The 19854-nt window shown below is 36.6% G+C and overlaps 1 protein-coding gene across 10 annotated transcripts in view; it reads right to left on the bottom strand.

The window, feature by feature from the left end:
• Cadps2 (calcium dependent secretion activator 2) overlaps positions 1-19854 on the bottom strand; it is a 595026-nt gene that overhangs the window by 113547 nt on the left and 461625 nt on the right. For 7 of the 10 annotated variants that reach the window (XM_017797102.1, XM_008828867.1, XM_017797105.1 and 4 more), the window contains exons 15-17: positions 18638-18701; positions 15419-15542; positions 13477-13497 (exon numbers count right to left, since the gene is read on the bottom strand). In XM_017797102.1, coding sequence (XP_017652591.1) covers positions 13477-13497; positions 15419-15542; positions 18638-18701 — 209 coding nt within the window. The remainder of the gene's footprint in view (positions 1-13476; positions 13498-15418; positions 15543-18637; positions 18702-19854) is intronic. The other 3 variants (XM_017797106.1, XM_017797107.1, XM_017797104.1) reach the window with 1 other exon arrangement.

Raw genomic sequence — 19854 nt, 5'->3', positions numbered from 1 at the left:
TATATATATATATATATGAAGCACTAACTGGGCCTTTAATTTAGTCTTTGAGGCTTTTTGGCCACTTAGTTATACTCTATGAATAAAGAACCCTTTCTAGCTTCCTGAACTATGTCATCTGTGCAGGCTTTCAGCACTTACAAACTCTGCTGAGAAAGAGGTAGAAACCTGTCAGTTTCCATTACTCTGATTTGGAAAAGACTTCTTAATACATCTAAGCTGCTTGGATTAACAAGGTGCCGCAGGAGCCACACTGCTATATGTCACTTGGTTTACCTGTTGACACATGTTAGTAAATAAACAAGGGGTCATCAGTCAGGTTCTTTTAAGCTCTGACTTTGGAGAATGACAGTCTATAGAGTTGTGTGTGAAAGTAAAGAAACTTGTTATTTCAAGAAGGCATTTACCTGTGAATCACAATCCATATGGAAGTTAAAAAAAAAAAAAGAAAACGAACCAACAACAAATGTACGACATACTGTCAAGTGAGCTGAGCAAACTGACATCTTTTTGAGACCTTTTAGGAAGCAGGTGTTGAACACTTGTAATGAGATTTTCATGCATCTTCAGAGGAATGAGCAAAGATTCTAGCGAGAGCTTTCAGAGTATCATGAATCCATGCTGAGGTATAATTCCTGCTGAGCAGCACACCTAAGGGTCCCCATAGGCATGTTTGTTGTGCTCACATTAGCATTCAGAATTTTTATAGAGGACATCTATACCAAAGGAAGGTTTTTAGAATATAATTCTTCCAGCTCTGAGGGACTCTGTATATATTCTATTAAATATTCCTGATGTATTTTCCAGGGGTTGCATCCCTTTCTGTGTCAAAAATGAAGGAATTAAAATGCAACATGTATTTTATAGGAAGGGTAAAACTATTGTGCTTCAAACTTAGATATGAAATTAATTAACTGGGAGAATTATCTGAGAAGCAATAAGGCAAAAATAATGGCCCAGGATACTTTAAAAGAAAGTGGTACATTTGTAGAGGCAGGTATTTCCTTCATTACACTGAAATCTTCATCTCTCTAGAGGTCAAGGTTCCATTCAGAAAGCCCATTTTTCAGTCATCACATGATAAGCATTCCATCCTTTCCCCACTGGTGTGTGTTCCATAGCTATTTTAGATGAAACATGCCAGGCTTTCATACAGACAGGGATCTGACTGACATTTCTGTTCTAGCTGATCCTGGGCTTTCATGATAGCTTTGTAGCTTGTCTTAGTATTTGGTAAGACAAATCACTAAAGCCTTTTTTATAGGTTGAGTTGGTTATTTAGCACCCATTCTTCCTACATTTAAATTTTAAGGTAGATTTAGAGTTCATAAAAATATTACAATTTTGATGGACAAAAAATTTGACTTGTGAAGGTGATAGATTTTATCTTTTTGTTTTGTTTTTGAGACAAGGTCTCCCTGTAGCCCCAGCTGCCTATGCTATATAGATCAGGCTGGCCTCCATATCACAGCGATAGGCCTGCCTCTGCCTCCTGAATACTGGGATTAAAGGCATGTGCCACAATGCCCATATGATTGTACTTTTAAATCCACCTTCCTACATTATGCATTTTGTCTCTATATATCTATTTACATTGCTTCCTAATCTAAATCCAATCCTTTGAGTTTAAATTCTTCATAGAAGTCTATAAAGTTTTGCATTGCATGCTTGATAAAGATATTTCCTAGTTGTTACTGAGAAAGTTAATTAATTTTTGTTGATGTTTTCTCCCTAGTTTATTGATGGTGAAAAGCAATAGTTCTTGGAGTGTGGTTCATTGACCAGTGGAAATCCTAAAACCTTTAAGATGCTTGAAAGATCAACACTACTTTTATAAGTTCCCCTTTTCCCTTTGGAATTCTGTTGATATTTAAACTAATGGTGCAAAAGTAATGGTAGAAAAAGTTGCTGTCAACTTTAGTGTGACTCAAGCCTGTGATGCTAAATTTAATTGTGATTGTATTCTTTACCACTAGGTACTCCAGTAAAAATAGGTTAACATCAGACTGTATTTAATGAAAGACTAAATGTTATTGTTTTATTAAAGCTTTGTCCTTGAGGATACGTTTTGAAATGTTACACATGGATAAAATAAAGTTTGCATATTTACTTCTATGTACTGAAGTATGACTGTTTCAAGGAAAAGCCTGTCGCTGAGTCATGACAGAACCGTTTTTCCCCTCAACAGAACTAGTTTAAGCTGAAAACATAGACATACAAAATATGGATATCTAGACTTGGATATTAGCCAGATATTTTTTGGAAATGAATAATAGAAATATATTATTTAAAGTAAAATAATAGGTATTTGTTGGTAATGGCATTTTTAGAGCCTTTAGAAAAAATTAGAATTTAAGGAAATTGGTAAGATGAGCTCGAAGGCCTCCAAATAGTTTAAGACAGCTCTGATGAGGCAGAGGCGATATCAATTTTTACAAAGTATTATACATATTGTATATAACTAATATGTACTGTACTATTAAAGTGTCTAAAACTGTTAAGATGGAAAAAGTATTACACAATATTTGCCAATATTAGGAAAATGATTCAGTAAATCACCTACTTTCATGATCAATATATAAAGCAAAACAAAATTATACAGAGTGAAAGACATATCGATGTTGATATTTAATCAAAGAAATTTAATATAGTATAAAAAGTTCATTGATAAATGCTTTTAGACTAATTGTAATTAATTGCTGAGAAACTAACATTTTTTTTGTTACGGTAAAATGTACAAGATAATTCACAATTATCTAAAAAATTCATTAAGAGCATCTTCCCTTATCTAGCCTTCTATTGGTGTGAGGCCAGATTTTTTTTTCTTTTTCTCTTTCTGAAGTTCTGAGCGTATAATGTAAATTCTGGCTGCCTTGAACTCATGCCTTGAATGCATCTCCCAAGTATCTATGACAACAGGTATGTACCACCATGCCCAGGTAGATAATCTTGATATATATAATATATACACTCATAAATAACGTATTGCAGTAGACTAAATATAAACACAACTATGAGAATACAGATGTCTTCTGTGAAGGTATCCACAATGTAAAGCCAGGCCAGGCTTCTCACTGAGTGACTATTTTGTGTTGGAAAATTCTTTTGCATAAATTACTTAACTTGTTCTGACAGAAAACAAGTTTATTCTAATTTTTTTGTTTATTTATTTATTACTTATTTACTTAATGTGTGCACATGTGTGCTATGGCATGCATTTGAAGGTCACAAGACACCTTGTGGAAGTCAGTTCTCTACTTCTGTCATGGGGGTCCTGGAGACTGGACTCAGGTCAACATGCCTGGCAGCAAGCATGTTCACCCAATGCCATGTAGGTACTGGAAATTGAACCCAGGTCCTCTGCAAGAGCAACTAGTACTCTTAACCACTGAGTCAACTCTCTAGCCCCCTGAATTTTAAATAGTAATAAACATTTCTATATATCTGATGTATTTCTAATATAATAAGTATTGATGTAACCCACATAGATAAAAGCACTTTGCAATTTATGTAAGTTGTGTGCAAAGAGTTGAAACTAAAAAGTTTGAGAATCACCAATTCAGAGAAAGACTATTGGTTCTAACAGATGACTTGCTACTTGGAGAAACTGCACAACTCTTGTATTAGTTAGGTAAGTTCTATTTAAATTCTGTTGAATGTTTTAGGAAGATATTTATTTAGTAAGATTAATAGTTTTCTCTTTTCTTTCTATTCCTTTCAATCACTTTATTCCTTTCATGCTGCCCAAGATTTTTAGAATTAAGGTAATGTAGGTATTTGCTCCTCATCCTATAGAGAATGCTTCTAAACTTTCTCCACCAAGTAAAAGATTCAGAGCTGAGAATGGGGTTCTGTGGACGTGTGCTTGACTACAATGGGCAAGGCCCTGGTTTTTGACTCCCAGTACCATAAAAATTCATATTTAATTTATAATCTGTAGATTATGTAAAGTTAAAGTGTACTGTCTTAGTTGTGAACAGTGTAATTTTTAATTGCATGAACATGCAATGGCTGAACTATTTCAGATACCTTGTGTTTCCCCTGAGCGTGTTAGTTTTTTGGTGTTAAACTAATTTTAAATACTGGAATAAATACCTTTGGTTTGGATGTAGTATTTTTCAATGTTATCATCCTACCTAGGAATTATGTACATGTGCACAGAAGGGAATGGGCCCCGGATGACTCTTTTGGTCTACTGCCTATAAAAGGTTTGGGAATCAAATATTTATATTCTGAGATGAACTGGGAAGATTTCATTCGTTTACTATTTTATGAGACTTATTTTGAATAGAAATTGTTTCCAAAGTTTCGGGAGAATTTGCCACTGAAAGGTGGCTTAAGACTTTGGGGATTTGATACTGTTTCAATGTTTTTAAAGCTTATGGGCCTGTTTGAGCTTTGCTTCTTATTCTGATTTAACTAATATACAATTACAAAGAAATACCTATTTAAACCACACTTCATATGTGTTTACAAAATTTGTTTACAATACTTAATCACTCTCTATGACTCCTGTGTCCCCAGTTATTTTCTCCTTTCTTACTGCATTCACTTGTACCTGTTTTTCTCTTGGTCTTTTGGAAGTCTGTTTAACCTATGTCTGGTCTATACACAATTTTCCTTTGACAATGTCTTCTGCGTTCTCGTTTACTGTTCCCCTCATTCTGATTTCCCAAAGAAAATTTCAGCTATTTTCATCCTGTATTTTATCTTTCTTACAGCCACATTATTTTCATACCCAAGACTGTCACAGATTCATTTTCCTGTATCAAACTGCTAGTATATTTCTTAAAATCTTGAGATATTACACTCAATTTGAATACCTATTTTATAAGTTCTAATGGTACATACCATTTCGAAAATGTGTATCTTTTAAAAGAACTGTACTCCTCAGGAGCCAAGAGCTCAGATCCTTGGAAGGAACTGAGAATGAAATTATGGTTCATTCATTGGATGGAGTCCCTTATGTGGAGTTGGGTGGGGGAGGAGCTTAAGTTTTTAGAGCAGACATTACAAGGGAATACAGTGCTGATTATTATTTTATTACTTAATCAGGGAATAATACTGATTATTTTCTGTTACTACTAATCCATTGGGCAACTCCCATGGGTGGGGAATCACTTTTAATCTGTTGTATTTAAATCATCAGCATTTGGGCACTATCTCCTATGGCTGTAAGCCTTTAAGCCTAGGAATTTGGATGGCAGAGGAGCCCAGAGGTGACTCACCCAGTTCACTGTTCTTTTTATTAACCGTTCACTATACCAGAAGTGAGGCCCTGTCTTACTATTTCTTGTAGATCCTTGTGACCTGGTCTAGTGATACCAATTCTAATGGCTAGAGGATAATCATTATTGTTTTAAGTCAATACAAGGGAGAGTCAGAAACAGAGTTCAAAAGTTTCCTTTCATCCCGCATTCTCTCTTACCACAACACACTTCAGGTTCCTATAACTCTTCCACCAGACACACTGGCATGATTGGAAGCCATGCCTCTGTGAGGCAAGAAGTGAAGGCAAGTGAAATCAAGGTGAGCATATGCACTACTCTTTGACAGTGGCTGGAAGAGTAGAGCTCAGGATAAACATTTTTTAAGGTGATACCATACTTGTAGATAGAAGGGAGAGATCTAGAAAGAGGCAGAGGTACAATCCACAGGAGGAAGAGGAGTTATATAATAATGTCTATCTAGAAAGAAGAAGATGGAATTGGAATCAGTGCTGGAGAACTGGAGATACAGAGGGTGTGGATGTTGATGTTTGTAGGGAAACAGTAGGAGCCCACCATGCTTACAAATGTGATAGGATGTGGTTGCTCTCAAATATCTTAAGCCACATATTGTTTAAATGTTAGATCAAGTTCCTATGACAGCCTGACTTGGAAAGGGAACACTGTTCATGATCAAACCCAAGTTTTAATTTTATATTTACTATAACTTACACTGTACAGCAAACAAAATTCATTTAGTAAAGGAAATGCAGGATGGGTGGCTCATGGACACAGAGGGTAGATCAATGAAAGGTGTTACTTGCTGAGGTCACAGAAGACCTCCACAGAGCCATGACAAATCAGGTGGTGCTGGTGAGATTCTTTCCAACTTAAGAGATAGAAAGCCAAAGCAAAGGGCAACATGAAATGTTTTCAGAATATTTCAATGGAGAAACTTTCTTAAACCCACACCCAGGAAATGAAGAAGGATGCTGAAGGAATACGTTCTCAGAACTAGTTATAGAGCACGGAGATTCAAGTATCTTCAAATGTGTCCACAGTTTGTTTGAGGCTGACAGAGCCCTCATTTTCCTTTGTGCACTGAAGCCATGGACAGACAGTACAGAGGTGCTAAGAGTGTTCCCAGCACTGCTCTTGTGTTGCTTCAGTGGACAAGTGAACACCCCATGCCCTCATCTGACTTTTCACATAGTTACCTGAACATGCGTGAAGCAACTGGATCACTGCACAGCACAGATGTTCCACTGCTGAAAACCCGAAGCTAAAAACACTAAAGCCTTGCCAGACATCAGTGAGTAATGTCTTCATTTGCTCCTCTGCTCAATAATCCCTGCAGCCCTGCTTATTATGCCTCCAAACAGTTTTTGATCTGTAAGACTTAATCTGAGTATATTGTGATGAGGCAATTAGTTAGTGGGGACACAAATTACACGGGATATTTTCCTCAGTGGTTAGTAAGTAGGTGGAGAAAAACTGAGTCAAATAAACACAGGGGTCCTAGTGCATTCCAAACCAGAGGAGGAAAAAGCCAACGTGAATTAGTGTTACTTCCATAGTACTTAAAAAGGGGATGTATTCTTGATACTTTATTGAATGTATATTTAATGGAAAATGAGCAATCATGTGGCCAGGAAGCAGTGTTAAAGATGCCAAATTCAATAAATGATGAAAGCACATTGATGAGTAGTTTAAAATAAACATTTCTGTTGGGTCCCATTGCATGATGGAATCAAAACAATTTATGCCTACTAGGAAAAAAATTATGCCTTCTTAGGAAATGTAAATTATCATTACCACATGAAAAATGACCACAACTTTTTTATGTACTGCAAAAATGAACTGTGGTTTGAGCCTTTATCCAGATAATCACAACTGGTAAATCAATATGCCTGCTGCAGTGAGTTTTTACCATATGTATATGCATTGTGTTTACTAAAATCTTTCCTAATCATGTCAACAGACTTGAATGATTTTCTGAAATATGCTAAAGAAAAAAGATAGTAATCATCCCCATTGTTCTAGAGTCAGAAGTTTTTATCTATTGTTGTGCTCCTAATCCATAGGTAATTTAGAAACAGAAATTTTACTGTTTCCAAGGTCTCACTGCCCAAAATACCAGATGGGAATGCCTCAATTACGTGTTGTTTTATGGTGGATGAAGATTCAATAGCTTTCAATTTAGAAATTATTTTCTACTAAGTGTTGTCATGCTTTGAAGAACACAATTTGGGTCTAGCATTTGAGTTTCAGAAACCTTAGTTCATAATGCCATCTATTCTTATATTTTCACTTTTTTAAATCTTGTGTATGTATGTGTGTATATCTGGTGTGCTATGAGTGGATGTCAGAGGATATTCTTAGGTGTTGGTCCTTGTTTTTGACCTGGTTCAAGGCAGGATCTCTTGTTCTTCATTCTGCTGCATAGGCCAGGCTGGCTGGCCTGTGAGCTTCCAGAGACTCTCCTGACTCTGCCTCCCATCTTACTGCAAGAGTGCTGGGATTACAGACACACAATACCGCATCTGGCTTTTCATGAGTTCTAGAGATTCGAACTCAGTTCCTCATGCTTGTGCTTCAAATGCTTTAACCACTGAGCCACCCTCAGAATCCCTCATGATGACATCTTCTTAATACTTAAAATATTATATTTATAAGCCAGCACATAACTTTTATGAGAGAAAATTGTGATCTTATAAATATTAGTAAGAAGCTGTTCATTAGTAACAAGACAGTTTCCTCAATGTGTTATTTTGTATACTCAGCTACTAGGCACACAAGTTCTTAAGCAAAACAGATTCTATTTATTTATTATTTATCGCTATCATTTGACAACGTAGTGCTAAATTAAAATGCAACCCAGATGGTGTACACATCCTAATGACGTAAGGGCTGCCACAGTGCAACTTCTTTTCTCAAAGAAAGTAAGCACAGTGTCCCCTGGGGAAGTGTTTCTGTGCCATTCAACTGAGACTCTGAAAATGAGCACACTAGGGCTTAGAACTAGGAGCCTGGCAACCAGAGGGCTGAAACCATCCTCATAGCACAAAGACCTCCCTACTCCATCCATGCTACCTTCCCTTCCAGCACCTCCATATTCTAGATTCACAGGAAACTTATCTACCAAGTCTGTGCAAAAGATCTCACATCAAGACCAGCTATAAGAAGCATGCCCATATTGTAAGTCATAATATGATGCCTGGTTTCCAGAAAGAAATAGGGATTGATGATATATGCATCACTGCTATTCTTTTCTATAAGAAATTCTTTGAACTAAAGCACAGATGTACTTTTCTTTAACAATGACACCTAATTTGTATTAGCAAAGCTTTCAGTTTAAAATGAATATACAATTAGGAAAATAGGCCTTCAGTGTCATTTTGAATTCTACATTGTATTAAAAAGAATCTCACTACTATGAAATGAGTGACAAAATTAAACAAATTTAGAAAACGTTTGGTTTTGGTACAATGTAAATTAAAGACCTTTGAGGGAGTCCTAAAAAATGTCCTTTTAAACATCTAGCATTTTACAGGCCCCAAGTTAAATAGAATTGCTTTCTCAAAATTTCAACTTCTCAAAATGAATGATCAGTTCTCTTGAAACATGAAAATAGTTCCCAAGAAGGACAGACACCGAGGTCACTTGTCTTTATTCATCTATCACCAGATTTACAAATCTTTTTAAAATTTATTTTTAAAAAATTATTTTTATTTTATGTGTATGAGTGTATTGCCTGCATGTATGTAAGTGCACCTGTGTCCTGCAATGCCCCCAGAGGTGAGAAAAGGGCATCGGATTCCCTTGAAACTGGAGTTACAGACAGTTGTTAGCCGCCATGTGCTAAGATTTAAAGCCGGGTCTTCCACAAGAACAGCCAGATCTCTGGTCAACCGCTGTGTCATCTCTCCAGTTCCCTAAAAACCTCTTTACTCTGCAAATTTGTGCTGCCAGTGGAGAATGATGAATCCCAAAGGATGGACAAAAACTGTGAGTCACAGCTGAGCAGCATGCTGGCTCACAAAACAACAGAAACTGGGTGGCCTGCTCAGCACACTGTAAGAGCAACTATCTCTGTAACCTCTGACTTCTCTGACACAGCGCTGGTACTGTGCTGCTTCTCCCTCCTGTAATAGGGCCATGATGCTCTGGTTTATTTCTTCCAACCCTGTTACTCATAAGTGGCTAGTTTTTATCCTATATTTTAATTATTCAGTGATTGGGTTGAATGACCTTTTACAAGGCAGCCTGCCAGTTTACGGATGTTCTTTCTGCTGTAAGTAGCCCGATAACTGTCTGTGCTATAAACTCATTTGTTTATTCAATAAATATTTACTAAGTACTGTGCATGTGCCAGGCACTTTACTCAGCACTGCTGAGGAAGCAGTTATTAAAGTACAAACCCTCCCCTCATGTCACGAACACTCCATGATGGTTAGTAGGATGAAGGATCTGTAATGTGCCCTCTGGGTTAGGAAGAGACTTACAGATATTAGTAATTTTGACATCTGAGATCTATGGGGGAAAAAAAAACCCAATTTATTGTGCAAATGTAATGATATAAACTTTTCAGGAGGGATAAAGCGAGAGGAAAGCACATAGATCAACATATAATGAGCTACAATGGCCTACCTCCTAGGCCTATGATGTAGTCAAATTGTGCAACCACTCATTCAGTTTTCTGAAATAGTAATAATAATATGCATTACAAAGTTTCATTGTAAGGGAGAAATGAAACAATGCATATAAACTGCTTAGATAATAGCTGTCATGGAAGTGTTTTCTCTTATTATTAAATAACTATACTATTGGAAAAAGCACCCCTACAAATATTAACCCTTAGCTATTGTGACATGGTTGAGGGGTTTGTCATAAAATGTCACAACTTTGAGTCAGTCTTGCCGGTCCAGAAACTAGTGAAGAGGATTGACATGGTTCCTGGGACTCAGAGACACAGGTGGGGTCCCATGCATGCTGAATTTTAATAATGGTAGTACAGCTTTGTGCAAATAATTACTTTTATTCCACTGAAGTCATAGTTACCGCTATAAAAAGCTTAATTAAAAAAAAATTTCTAGGACCAGTAACCCAGCATAGAACTGGGAAAATGAACAGTAGACCCCAATCTTATCTAAAGGAATATTGATAACTGATTGCTGCTAGATGACGAAGAGCTGACCTTCCTAAAACAAGGAACTCTAGATAGGCTGACTAGATTCAGCGGATAGACAAGCACTGGGGTACTGCTGGGGGCACTGACAACACAGTATACAGTAACAGGGATGACAGAGTATATGGGCTCCAGTTGGGGGGGTGGGTAGGCTACGGAAGGGTGCCATTTGAGATGTGGGTATATAGATGAATAAGATTGTTTGGAATGTTCTGTATGAAATACACACAAAAAAAATCAATAAATAAAAAATGAGTTATATTTGAGGAAGAAGCATAAAAATTTGCTACATGTTAATTAGTAGAGGTGAAAAACATTACCATTGAAATCTACCTGGTGATTTTATATCCATGCTCATGTGCCAAGGAGCTCAGAAAGTAATCAACTGTGACAGTAATAATCAGATACAAAGAGATTAGAGACACATGTACAAATATCTTAGTAGCATTAAAAATGAGTTTTTCTGTATAAAATAATATATTTTAAAATGAAATGGAGATCTTTTTTAAACGTTAAAACCTCACTTAATTTTATGACTTGTAGGGTTTTATACTGAGTTCAATATTGTATAACTGTATTAATTCAACCATGAACCTAAAAATGTACAGCCAATTTTGAAAGAGATGCATCTTTGCTCTGGAAATGGTTATTGAATATGTTCATGCTGTAATGAAGTGCTTCTTCTAACCATGTGGTTATTAAATAAATATTTTTAAAAAAATCTGGAACATGCAGGCAGTTGATAACAAAATTTCAAGAATTCTTGGACAGAATTTTGTTCCTCTGTAGGTAGTATAAATAGTCATGAGGTTATTTGTTTGAAAGATTCTCCAGTAGAGATATAATCAATGTTTTCATTTTTATTTGCCTTTAAAAGCACCCTATGTCATTTATTAAGGGATCCTGATGGGTTGGCCCATTACTAAATGCAACTAAAGACATATATAATTCTTAAAAACTCTCTTGAGTTAAGACATTTTTCAGTTTTTCTGTCAGTCCACTCACATCAGAGATTATGCTGAATTTCCTCTTTTATATTTAAGTGTTTAATTTTAATAACAGTATTTCTTTTAGAGGTGAAAATCTGTACAGGTGTTCCAGTGCTGGAACGGATGGTTAAGCAGGAAGTCAGGGAAGAAATCTAGCGGGCATGAGAATGTGGGGAGAATCCTTTCCTCTTACCTCTAACTGAATGGGGCCTTGGTACAGGTGTCTAATGCCTCTGCCCATGTATCCTCAGGGTACACTGTGATCTCTTCTGATTTCATAGAAGGAGCAGAGCCCAAGGGCTGAGGATCTGGACACCCAGTCTAGATGGCTGACTGACTTACTCTATACAAGTATGAAAACCACAGGTACTCCTGGACTTCTTGTTTGTGAATTAGGATAAAAACTTCTCACAACAACTTTGTGGGATATAAAATGCTGTGTTTTAAATATGTTCTTTTAAAACAGTTATTTATTTATTTTGTGTGTGCATGCATATTTATGTGGAGGTCAGAAGACAAACTATGGGAATTGTTTCTCTCTTTTAATCATGTGGGTTCCAGAGATTTAACTCAGGTCATCAGGCTTGGCAGAAATTGCCTTTAGCTGCTGTGCCATCTAGCCAGACTCACTATGTATTTTGAAAGAGTTCTTGAAGAGCATGGGACTCTGCTGCTGTTGCTATGGGCTGTGTGTGAAGATGATAAAACAAAATCTCATTTTCTCTAATTATTTAATAATTTTCAAGTACAACAAATGACCATGATGAAGGGGTCATTCTACCCCTTTTTTTGTCTCGGTTTTTTGTACTTGTTACTTTTCTGGACTCACATATTGGAAAATAATCAAACCCTACCCCAACCAAGACCCAGAGCCAATTTTAGTTAAAAACAACACAGGGAAATTTGTCTATGACACTTTAAGTGACTATGACTGAAAGGCGGAAACCAGGCCTAGAAAGGTTCATCCCTGGTCTCGTGCTCCATCGTTTCTAGATGGAACTGATTAATCCAAGCTTTGAGCACTGAGTCTCTTTTCAGGCTGGGTGCAACAGCACTGGAAGAACCAGGCAGTGAGAGCTCTGCCTGCAAGGGGCTGTAGAGGGAGTAGACGGGATGGACAGAAAATGACCCACAGTTAAATTAATGACAGTTGTGATAAGGAGTACAGATAAGAAGAACTTTAAAATTTCAGAGTTTCAGATAAAAACAAAACAAATCTATTTCTTAGCAATTTCTTGAAAAAGGATTTCATAACTTCTGCTCTTTCTGAATTAACAATGTTCAAAGTTAAGAAAAGTTTACTTTTATTTAATAGCATTTATGCCTTTTTCTTTCATGCGAGTTTTTAAGAGTGATAAAGGAAGATGGTGCTCTCTTCTGGTTGTGAGAGCCCTCCATGAATCGGTAACCACTTCCAAATAAGATTAGTGTCCATGCTTAAAACATAATGTATGACATTAATATGGCCTCAGGTTTCTTGCTTTGAATTCATATAACAATGCTGCTGAACTTTCAGAGGAAAAAATGGCATGCATTTTCCCTACAAAGCACTAGCTTAGTTCTGAAAGAGTCCAAGGATTTTCAGTGTCATAGTTGAAATGATTTAATAGGTGATTTGAAAAGGAGAGAGCTACTTATCAATATCAAAACATCACACAGCCAATAGTAAAGGGAACAATGCACAGGCAGCCTATAGACTGAAAGAAAACACTTGTAAATTATACATCTGATAGAGTGCTAGTATCTGAAATACATAACCGACTCATACTACGAATACAAGAAAACCAACTAACCTAATATTCAGTACCATAATCTTCAAGGAAGTGCAAAAAAAACTATAACAAAATATCACCTCATATTGCTAAAATGGTCATGATCACACACCTCCACACACACACCAGTATAACAAGTTGTGGGCAAGGATGTGAGGGCAACAGGCCCGTATACTACAAGTAACAATGGAAATTGGTACAGGCATTGGAGAAAACAGTATGGAGGAGCTTGAAAAACAACAGTGTACGCCAATAATATCTCAATGTGTCATAATGCCATGTTAAAAACAACGGCAGGCACATGCAGAAACATTGATTACCTGTTTCCTTTTCTGCTGGGCCTAAAACATAAGAAAAGAGAATTTAAGAGAAAGGCAAAGACTGATACTGCTCATGCACTATAGAAAGCCAATAAAGCAAGGAAAAGTAGCCCAACTTTTCTAACTCATTTTATTTGCTCTTGTTCTGACATGAACCTAAAGTAAAATCACTTTTTAAAAACCGAAAACAAAAATAGTAAGGGCGGAAGAAAGAAGTGAAAAAAACATGTAAGTTTCTCTCAGGGAAGGGGCAAACATTTTGTTTTTAAAGTGAGATTGTTTGGCAGTGGACTGTTAGGAGCCATTTTCTAGAATACTGTCATAGGAGATTTGAGATAAAAGAACAAACCGATGTAAGGAAAATGGGAGCAATCCCTGCTTCCTCTCCTTTTGGTCCCAGGATAGATTTACTCTATCAAAGACACACTTATTTATGTACAAATAAGAAAAGATCCTCTATCCATTGTCAAATGGACCTTGACTACAAAATAGATATGCAGAGAAATATAGTATATATCTCTCAGCATTCTTCTATAACAGCTGGAAAACATTGGCTAGAACTGCTTAGAAAGAAAGGTTTCTTTTACTCTTTTTGTAAAGGAAACAGTATTTGTGCAAAATAATCCTGGGCTGGTTGAAGGTCCCCACAAACTTTTTCTATGACATATTTGAAACATTTTAATACCTATTTTTAATATCAGTTCTTTCAGTTTGTGTTTGGAACACCCATTCTCCCAAACATGAAAATTATTTGAATGCGTATTCAAAAGCTAAAACCAAAGTGTTTATCTTCCACTTCCCTCCAATGAGCTAATGTTCATTGCTTTTTCTTTAACACAACATGATATCATAATTAATGATGTTAAACTGGTAACTAAGCAGGTTTCATGTTGTTACTCTCGTGATATAATATTGGTTGCTATGGTGATGAGATGGCTTTTTTGTTAATCACTCAGGAGGTTGGTTATCCCGTGCTTGTTAGCAAGCTTTACCAGATTTTGAGAGGGGGAAAAAAAGAATGGATAGCAAAAATTATCACAGTCTTTTTCACTGGCTGGATTTTGATAAAATTATTCTAATACCAATTAGTTCATCCATTTACCATTCATTAAACATAATTTAAAAATATTGAAACGTACTAACCTTTGGCTACAGGGTAACTTTCTTCTTATTTTCAGATATAAGAATTTAACAGACTGCAAACTTTCCCCTTCACTCTAGTAACGCTATATAATCAGTTTTACTTTAATTTGAGAAAAGATTTTTGAAGACTTTTCCCATACTTTAAAATCAGTCAAAAGAATAAAAAATAAAAGCTGATTTTGTGGCTTTGCCACAACTTCCCATCTACTTATCTCCAAATATTTAAAATATCAGTGTCCTTAATGAATAAAAGTGGAAGAAAGAGAAAAAAAGTGCACAGTCCTCTCAAGAGATCTAATCTTTCAAATGCATCAATATACCGCAAGCAATTAAAAGCTGCAGGAAGTGCTATCAGTTTATTTCAGCCCTCACAATCATCAACAAGTTTCTTCCTCCTCTGAGTGACAGTGCAGAACAGAAAATAAAATTACATAATATTACACTGACACCAAACAGGACAGAATCCGCAGCCCATAGTTTAAATGTTACGCGTACTTACAGTAATGTCAAAAAATACAACCCATGAAAACACCTTTTGGTTTCTTGAAAACTCAAAATAAGAACAAAGGACAACTTAAGCACGGATCCTGGGTCTTTCATTCAGGCAGAGTCCCAGGAGGCATATTAAAGCAATGAATAGGAAAAAGCTCTTCAGTTCGCCAGCTGAGATTTTAATGAGACATTTCCCTTTGCCACAGCGCAGGATTGTTCAGGGAAGGAAAGGACTTCTCATAGAAAATTCAGTTAATAAGCATTGTTGGCTCTCACGGCCACTTCGGCAATTGCTCACCGCACTGACCTTCTATTTTGGCATATTCTGTGAGCCTAGTGTAATTGATCAAGGCAGCTTTCTCCAGACATTTTCTGACCACTTTCTTCACCTCTTCTGCGGGTATGGGAGTGGCAATATCTTTCATTAAAACCTACCGAGAGGAAAGAGAAGCGAGGTGGGCAGGGAGGAAGAGAGAGAGATGGTGCATAAAATACATACTAAAAGCAAATTACACAGATTGTCCCGGACCTGAGTGTTCCTAGGAAGGGGGAGGGTTCCTCAGTAACTTGTGGGAAGTAATGAGGCGGCACTTCACAACTGGGACCTAATCCTCCAGTCTTGGTTCCTCCCGCCTAAGCCTCATTTGTGCACATCAAAACCTCCCATAGGCCAGGTCACCATTCAGTATGACTGTCACTTTTTCTCCAGGGACCTCGACACCATCATAGCAGATGTTTCAGATCAGGATTACAGTTCTTGAGACAAGGGATAAACAAAGTTTGTCTTGTACAGTCCTAATTTAAAAGCCCTAGGTCTTTTGAATACATTTGAAAATCAAGAAAAATTCCATCATAAATGGGCATAATTTTCAAGCTCTGTAAAAAGAATCACTAATTGAACTTTAATGATTGTGATGTGTTGAACACACTATGGTACACTCGACAGAGGGAAGAAACTTGTTTTTTGCCTTAGTGAAATGAATGCTTATGGAACAGCAGATGCTAAAAAACTGTATAATTTTTCTGTGTTTTGGGGGGGAAAAGGATGCTGATTATTCTTTGTCCAATACCTAAAATGTATTCTTGAATTTTTTTCCCCATAAAATGTTTTATGGCTGGCAGGGGGCAAATAGCATTATATATATAAAAGATAACTTAAAATGCTTTTATAATCATTTCCTGATACTTTTCTTCAGAACGTTTTACTGATCAAAGTATTCATGATGATTATACTAGTCAAACTATTTTTTGATACACTTAATGGAATTGCCATGCTTTATTTATATCCAAATGATGATCTGCAAGTGTTCTAGGTAGTCTACTGGTGTTTCATCATGAAAAAGACATTGAAAGAACATGAAAACATCCATCAATTCTTTATGATTTCATTCTCTGCTGCAGCCTCATCACTGAGCAGTGATTTTACACTCTAATTTATTCAATCATCAAAGTATCAGTAACCTTTGCCAGCATTTTAACATTTATTTAGGCAAGACTGTCTTTCTAGAAAATGTAACTTTATCATTTAAAAAAATCTTTATCAAAGTCAATTATTCTTCATATTATTGCAAAATATATTTGGCACTTCAGAACCACACATTAGATACTTTGTTGCCAGAAAAGAAGAAAAAAACTTTTGTGCATAGTAAAATATAGGCATCAAATGTGTACTATTATATTTGAAACCTTTACCAAAATTTTACCATTAAGAGGAATATTGTTGCATATACAGAATTATGAACCATACCATTAGGCTTCCTATGCTGAAATGGAAATGGAAACAGTAACTGGAAATTAAAATGTATATGTTGGCTACAGAGTTCAATCTAGGCTTTAAATGAGAGACTATTTCATACTAAGAGCCTGGACATTTAATTTGGATGAAAGATCTGAATCCTGGGTCCTGTCAAAGTGTTTCCCCCACTGTGTTCCTCCAAACTATTCAGGGTATTAAGAATTCACACATAGTTTTATATTGTTTTTCTAAGTTTCCAGTAAGTAAAGAGATTTAAAAAATGAAGAAATGGCCCTTAGTATTTCTCTTTCAATTCAAGAAGAGATGTGATTAATGATGGCAGCTGGAAAAGGGTCACTGTCTCCCTGCCACCTGTCAAGGCAGGACACAGGCATCTCCGCTATTACTATCTCTTCCCTGCTGGGAGGAGGACCAAGGCTCTGCCATGGAAACAGGATACAGAGAGGCTGTGTGAGGTACCCAGGATAGTATGCAGTTCCAAAAAGTCAAGTAATCTTTAAGGAACTGACTTTCTTCACTACTAAGGAATCCAATGAAATGAATACTCTGAGAAGCCTAGGCTACATGTAACCTTTAATAACGAAGACCCTAGTAAAGCACATTTTTTCTAATAATATATCTATTACTCAGTGTACACAAAGTAGAAATAAAGATATGATATATGTGAAATCAACCTATAATCTGATGATTTCATTTTAATCATCCAGTCTAGCCTTTGTCTTTCAAATTTAGAACGTTTCCTCTGTTTGTAATAGAGATGCCAAGAAACAAAACAATTTCTAAAGTTAATTTGGCAGGAAATTAGACAATATGAAGTCACTAATCAGGACCAGAATAATTAAACCATGAGTTATATAACTAAAAATTGTTTATAATTCAGATATTGAAGAGGAGCTAAGATCACATTACTTAGCAGTTAGCATTTGAATAGTATATAAATGGGTTTATTAACAGATGAAAAAGATAACTTTCTTTTAAAATTTCAACTGTCACTAAACCAGAATACGATTTCATTTAAAAATTGTTTAAAACATTTTGGAGGGTTTATTTTTATGTATATGAGCACTTTTCTGCATGTGTCTCTGTGTGTGCAATGCTCACAGAAGCCAGAAGAGGGCGTTGGAGTCTCTGGAAATGAAGTTATTGACAGTAGTTAATTGCCATGTGGGAGCTAGGACTCAAACCCAGGCCCTCTGCAAGAGTAGCTAGTGCTTTTAACTGCTGTGCCATCTCTCGTGGCCCCCAAATTTTTTTTAGCATGGACTTAAAAATCATGCTTGCTATTTATTTTTGTAGTGGAAAGTATTTCTAGAACATGCAAATTCAGTTATGACATCATACGAAATGGAGAGACTGAAATGGATTTTTAAAAAAATGACACACCTTTGCATTTAAAATGGTAAACTCTAAAATAAAAGGAAGGAAGGGAAGAAAGGAGGGAAGAAAGGAGGGAGGGAGGGAGGAAGAAAGAAAGGAAAGAAAAGAGGGAAAGGGACAGAAACTTCATGAGATGACAGGTTGGATAAAAAGCCTGAAAGATAGAAACTACAAAAAGAAAATGGTCCCACGACTTCAGGATACGGTGGTGGTGGAAAGGCTTCTGGGAGGAAGAAAAACAGAGAATGAAAGGGAAGTAAGAAAAGGTGAGACATTCAGGTAGTGCAATGGGTGCATCGGAGTCAGACTTCTGAGGGATGCTTAGTTCAACAGTTGAAAATATATAGCCCCTGAAAACATGAACAGCATTTCTAAGTGAAGTCTCATACGTACCCTTTCAAGTAATGAAAGTGTAGCTTTTAGAGCACCTTCAGGTCGTCCAAAGGGAAAACAGTATCTGATAAAACAAAAGAAGAAACAGAAACATCAAAAATCTAATGCTGAGCCAAGAGCCAGGTGATCGCAGCTTCTCTTACCTGACACTATGCAGAGCCTTGAAAAGAAGTTAAAATAGCACCAAATCATCTTGGAATATTTAACTGCCAAAATTTATCTACTCTATAATTTCAAAGGCTTGAAACTAGAAACTCATCAAACATGATGAAAAAGTTCTCAAGTTTTAATGATACATGCACTAAAAGAACAGGGATGAAATAGAACCTCGACTTGCCAATAGCTGGCAAGTTAACACACAATACCTAATAACTTGCTGTTTAAGGTTTGATATTTGAGCTCTAGGAGAAAATGAAATGACTTATCTCACTCCATCCTATATTCATGTGTGGTGAAAGAAGGTCAAGCCTACTGTACACCTAACTTCTAAGATGAGAAACTTCCAGTCTTCCCCTTCAGGGACACATGCCTGGCTACTAGTGATTAATTCTTCCACCTCCCTGTAATACATGTAAACCCTCATCAGATTTTCTCCAGAAGTCATCTGTCCTATGTGTTTCTAGTTTAACAAATTCTAACTGCAGAGCATCAAGTAGAAGACAAGTAATGGAGATATTCTGAAACCCAGGCCAGAAGCAAGGCTTGGGGAGGGAGTGGGCCCCTTCTAATGTTAGTGGCCACAGGGTGGGAACAGGTGCATTTTTTTCTTCTTCTCAATCTCTACTTGAGCATCAGAACCCGTACATCCTGCTGGAGTTGCTAGCTTTGTTGAACCAGATTCAGCAAAGAACCCCCCTCTGAGGCCTCAGCTCCCTCCATAGGGTCAAGACTGCAGGCAGCTGGCTGTCCTTATGCTGCCGCGTTGCTCTCACATATAAAGTTGCCATCTAATGACTTGGAGAGTTTACTTATCTCCATGACCTTTTCAGTTATCCAGTGGTCATAGAATTATATACATACATGTATGTGATTTCACGCTTAGAGTTTTATGTAAGAGGACACAGGCAGGAAGGATGTACTTTTTTGGGTCTGGGTGCTCACTTGGCATAGAGTTTCTGAAATTGAGAGAGAGAGAGAGAGAGAGAGAGAGAGAGAGAGAGAGAGAGAGAGAGAGAGAGAGGAGGAGAATATTTTATTCGACTATTTTTATATTTATT

Source organism: Nannospalax galili, unplaced genomic scaffold, assembly GCF_000622305.1.
Source record: "Nannospalax galili isolate Female #2095 unplaced genomic scaffold, S.galili_v1.0 scaffold413, whole genome shotgun sequence".
Lineage (NCBI taxonomy): Eukaryota > Metazoa > Chordata > Mammalia > Rodentia > Spalacidae > Nannospalax > Nannospalax galili.
Note: the sequence above shows the minus strand (reverse complement) of the source record. Positions and strands in the feature narration are given on the sequence as shown.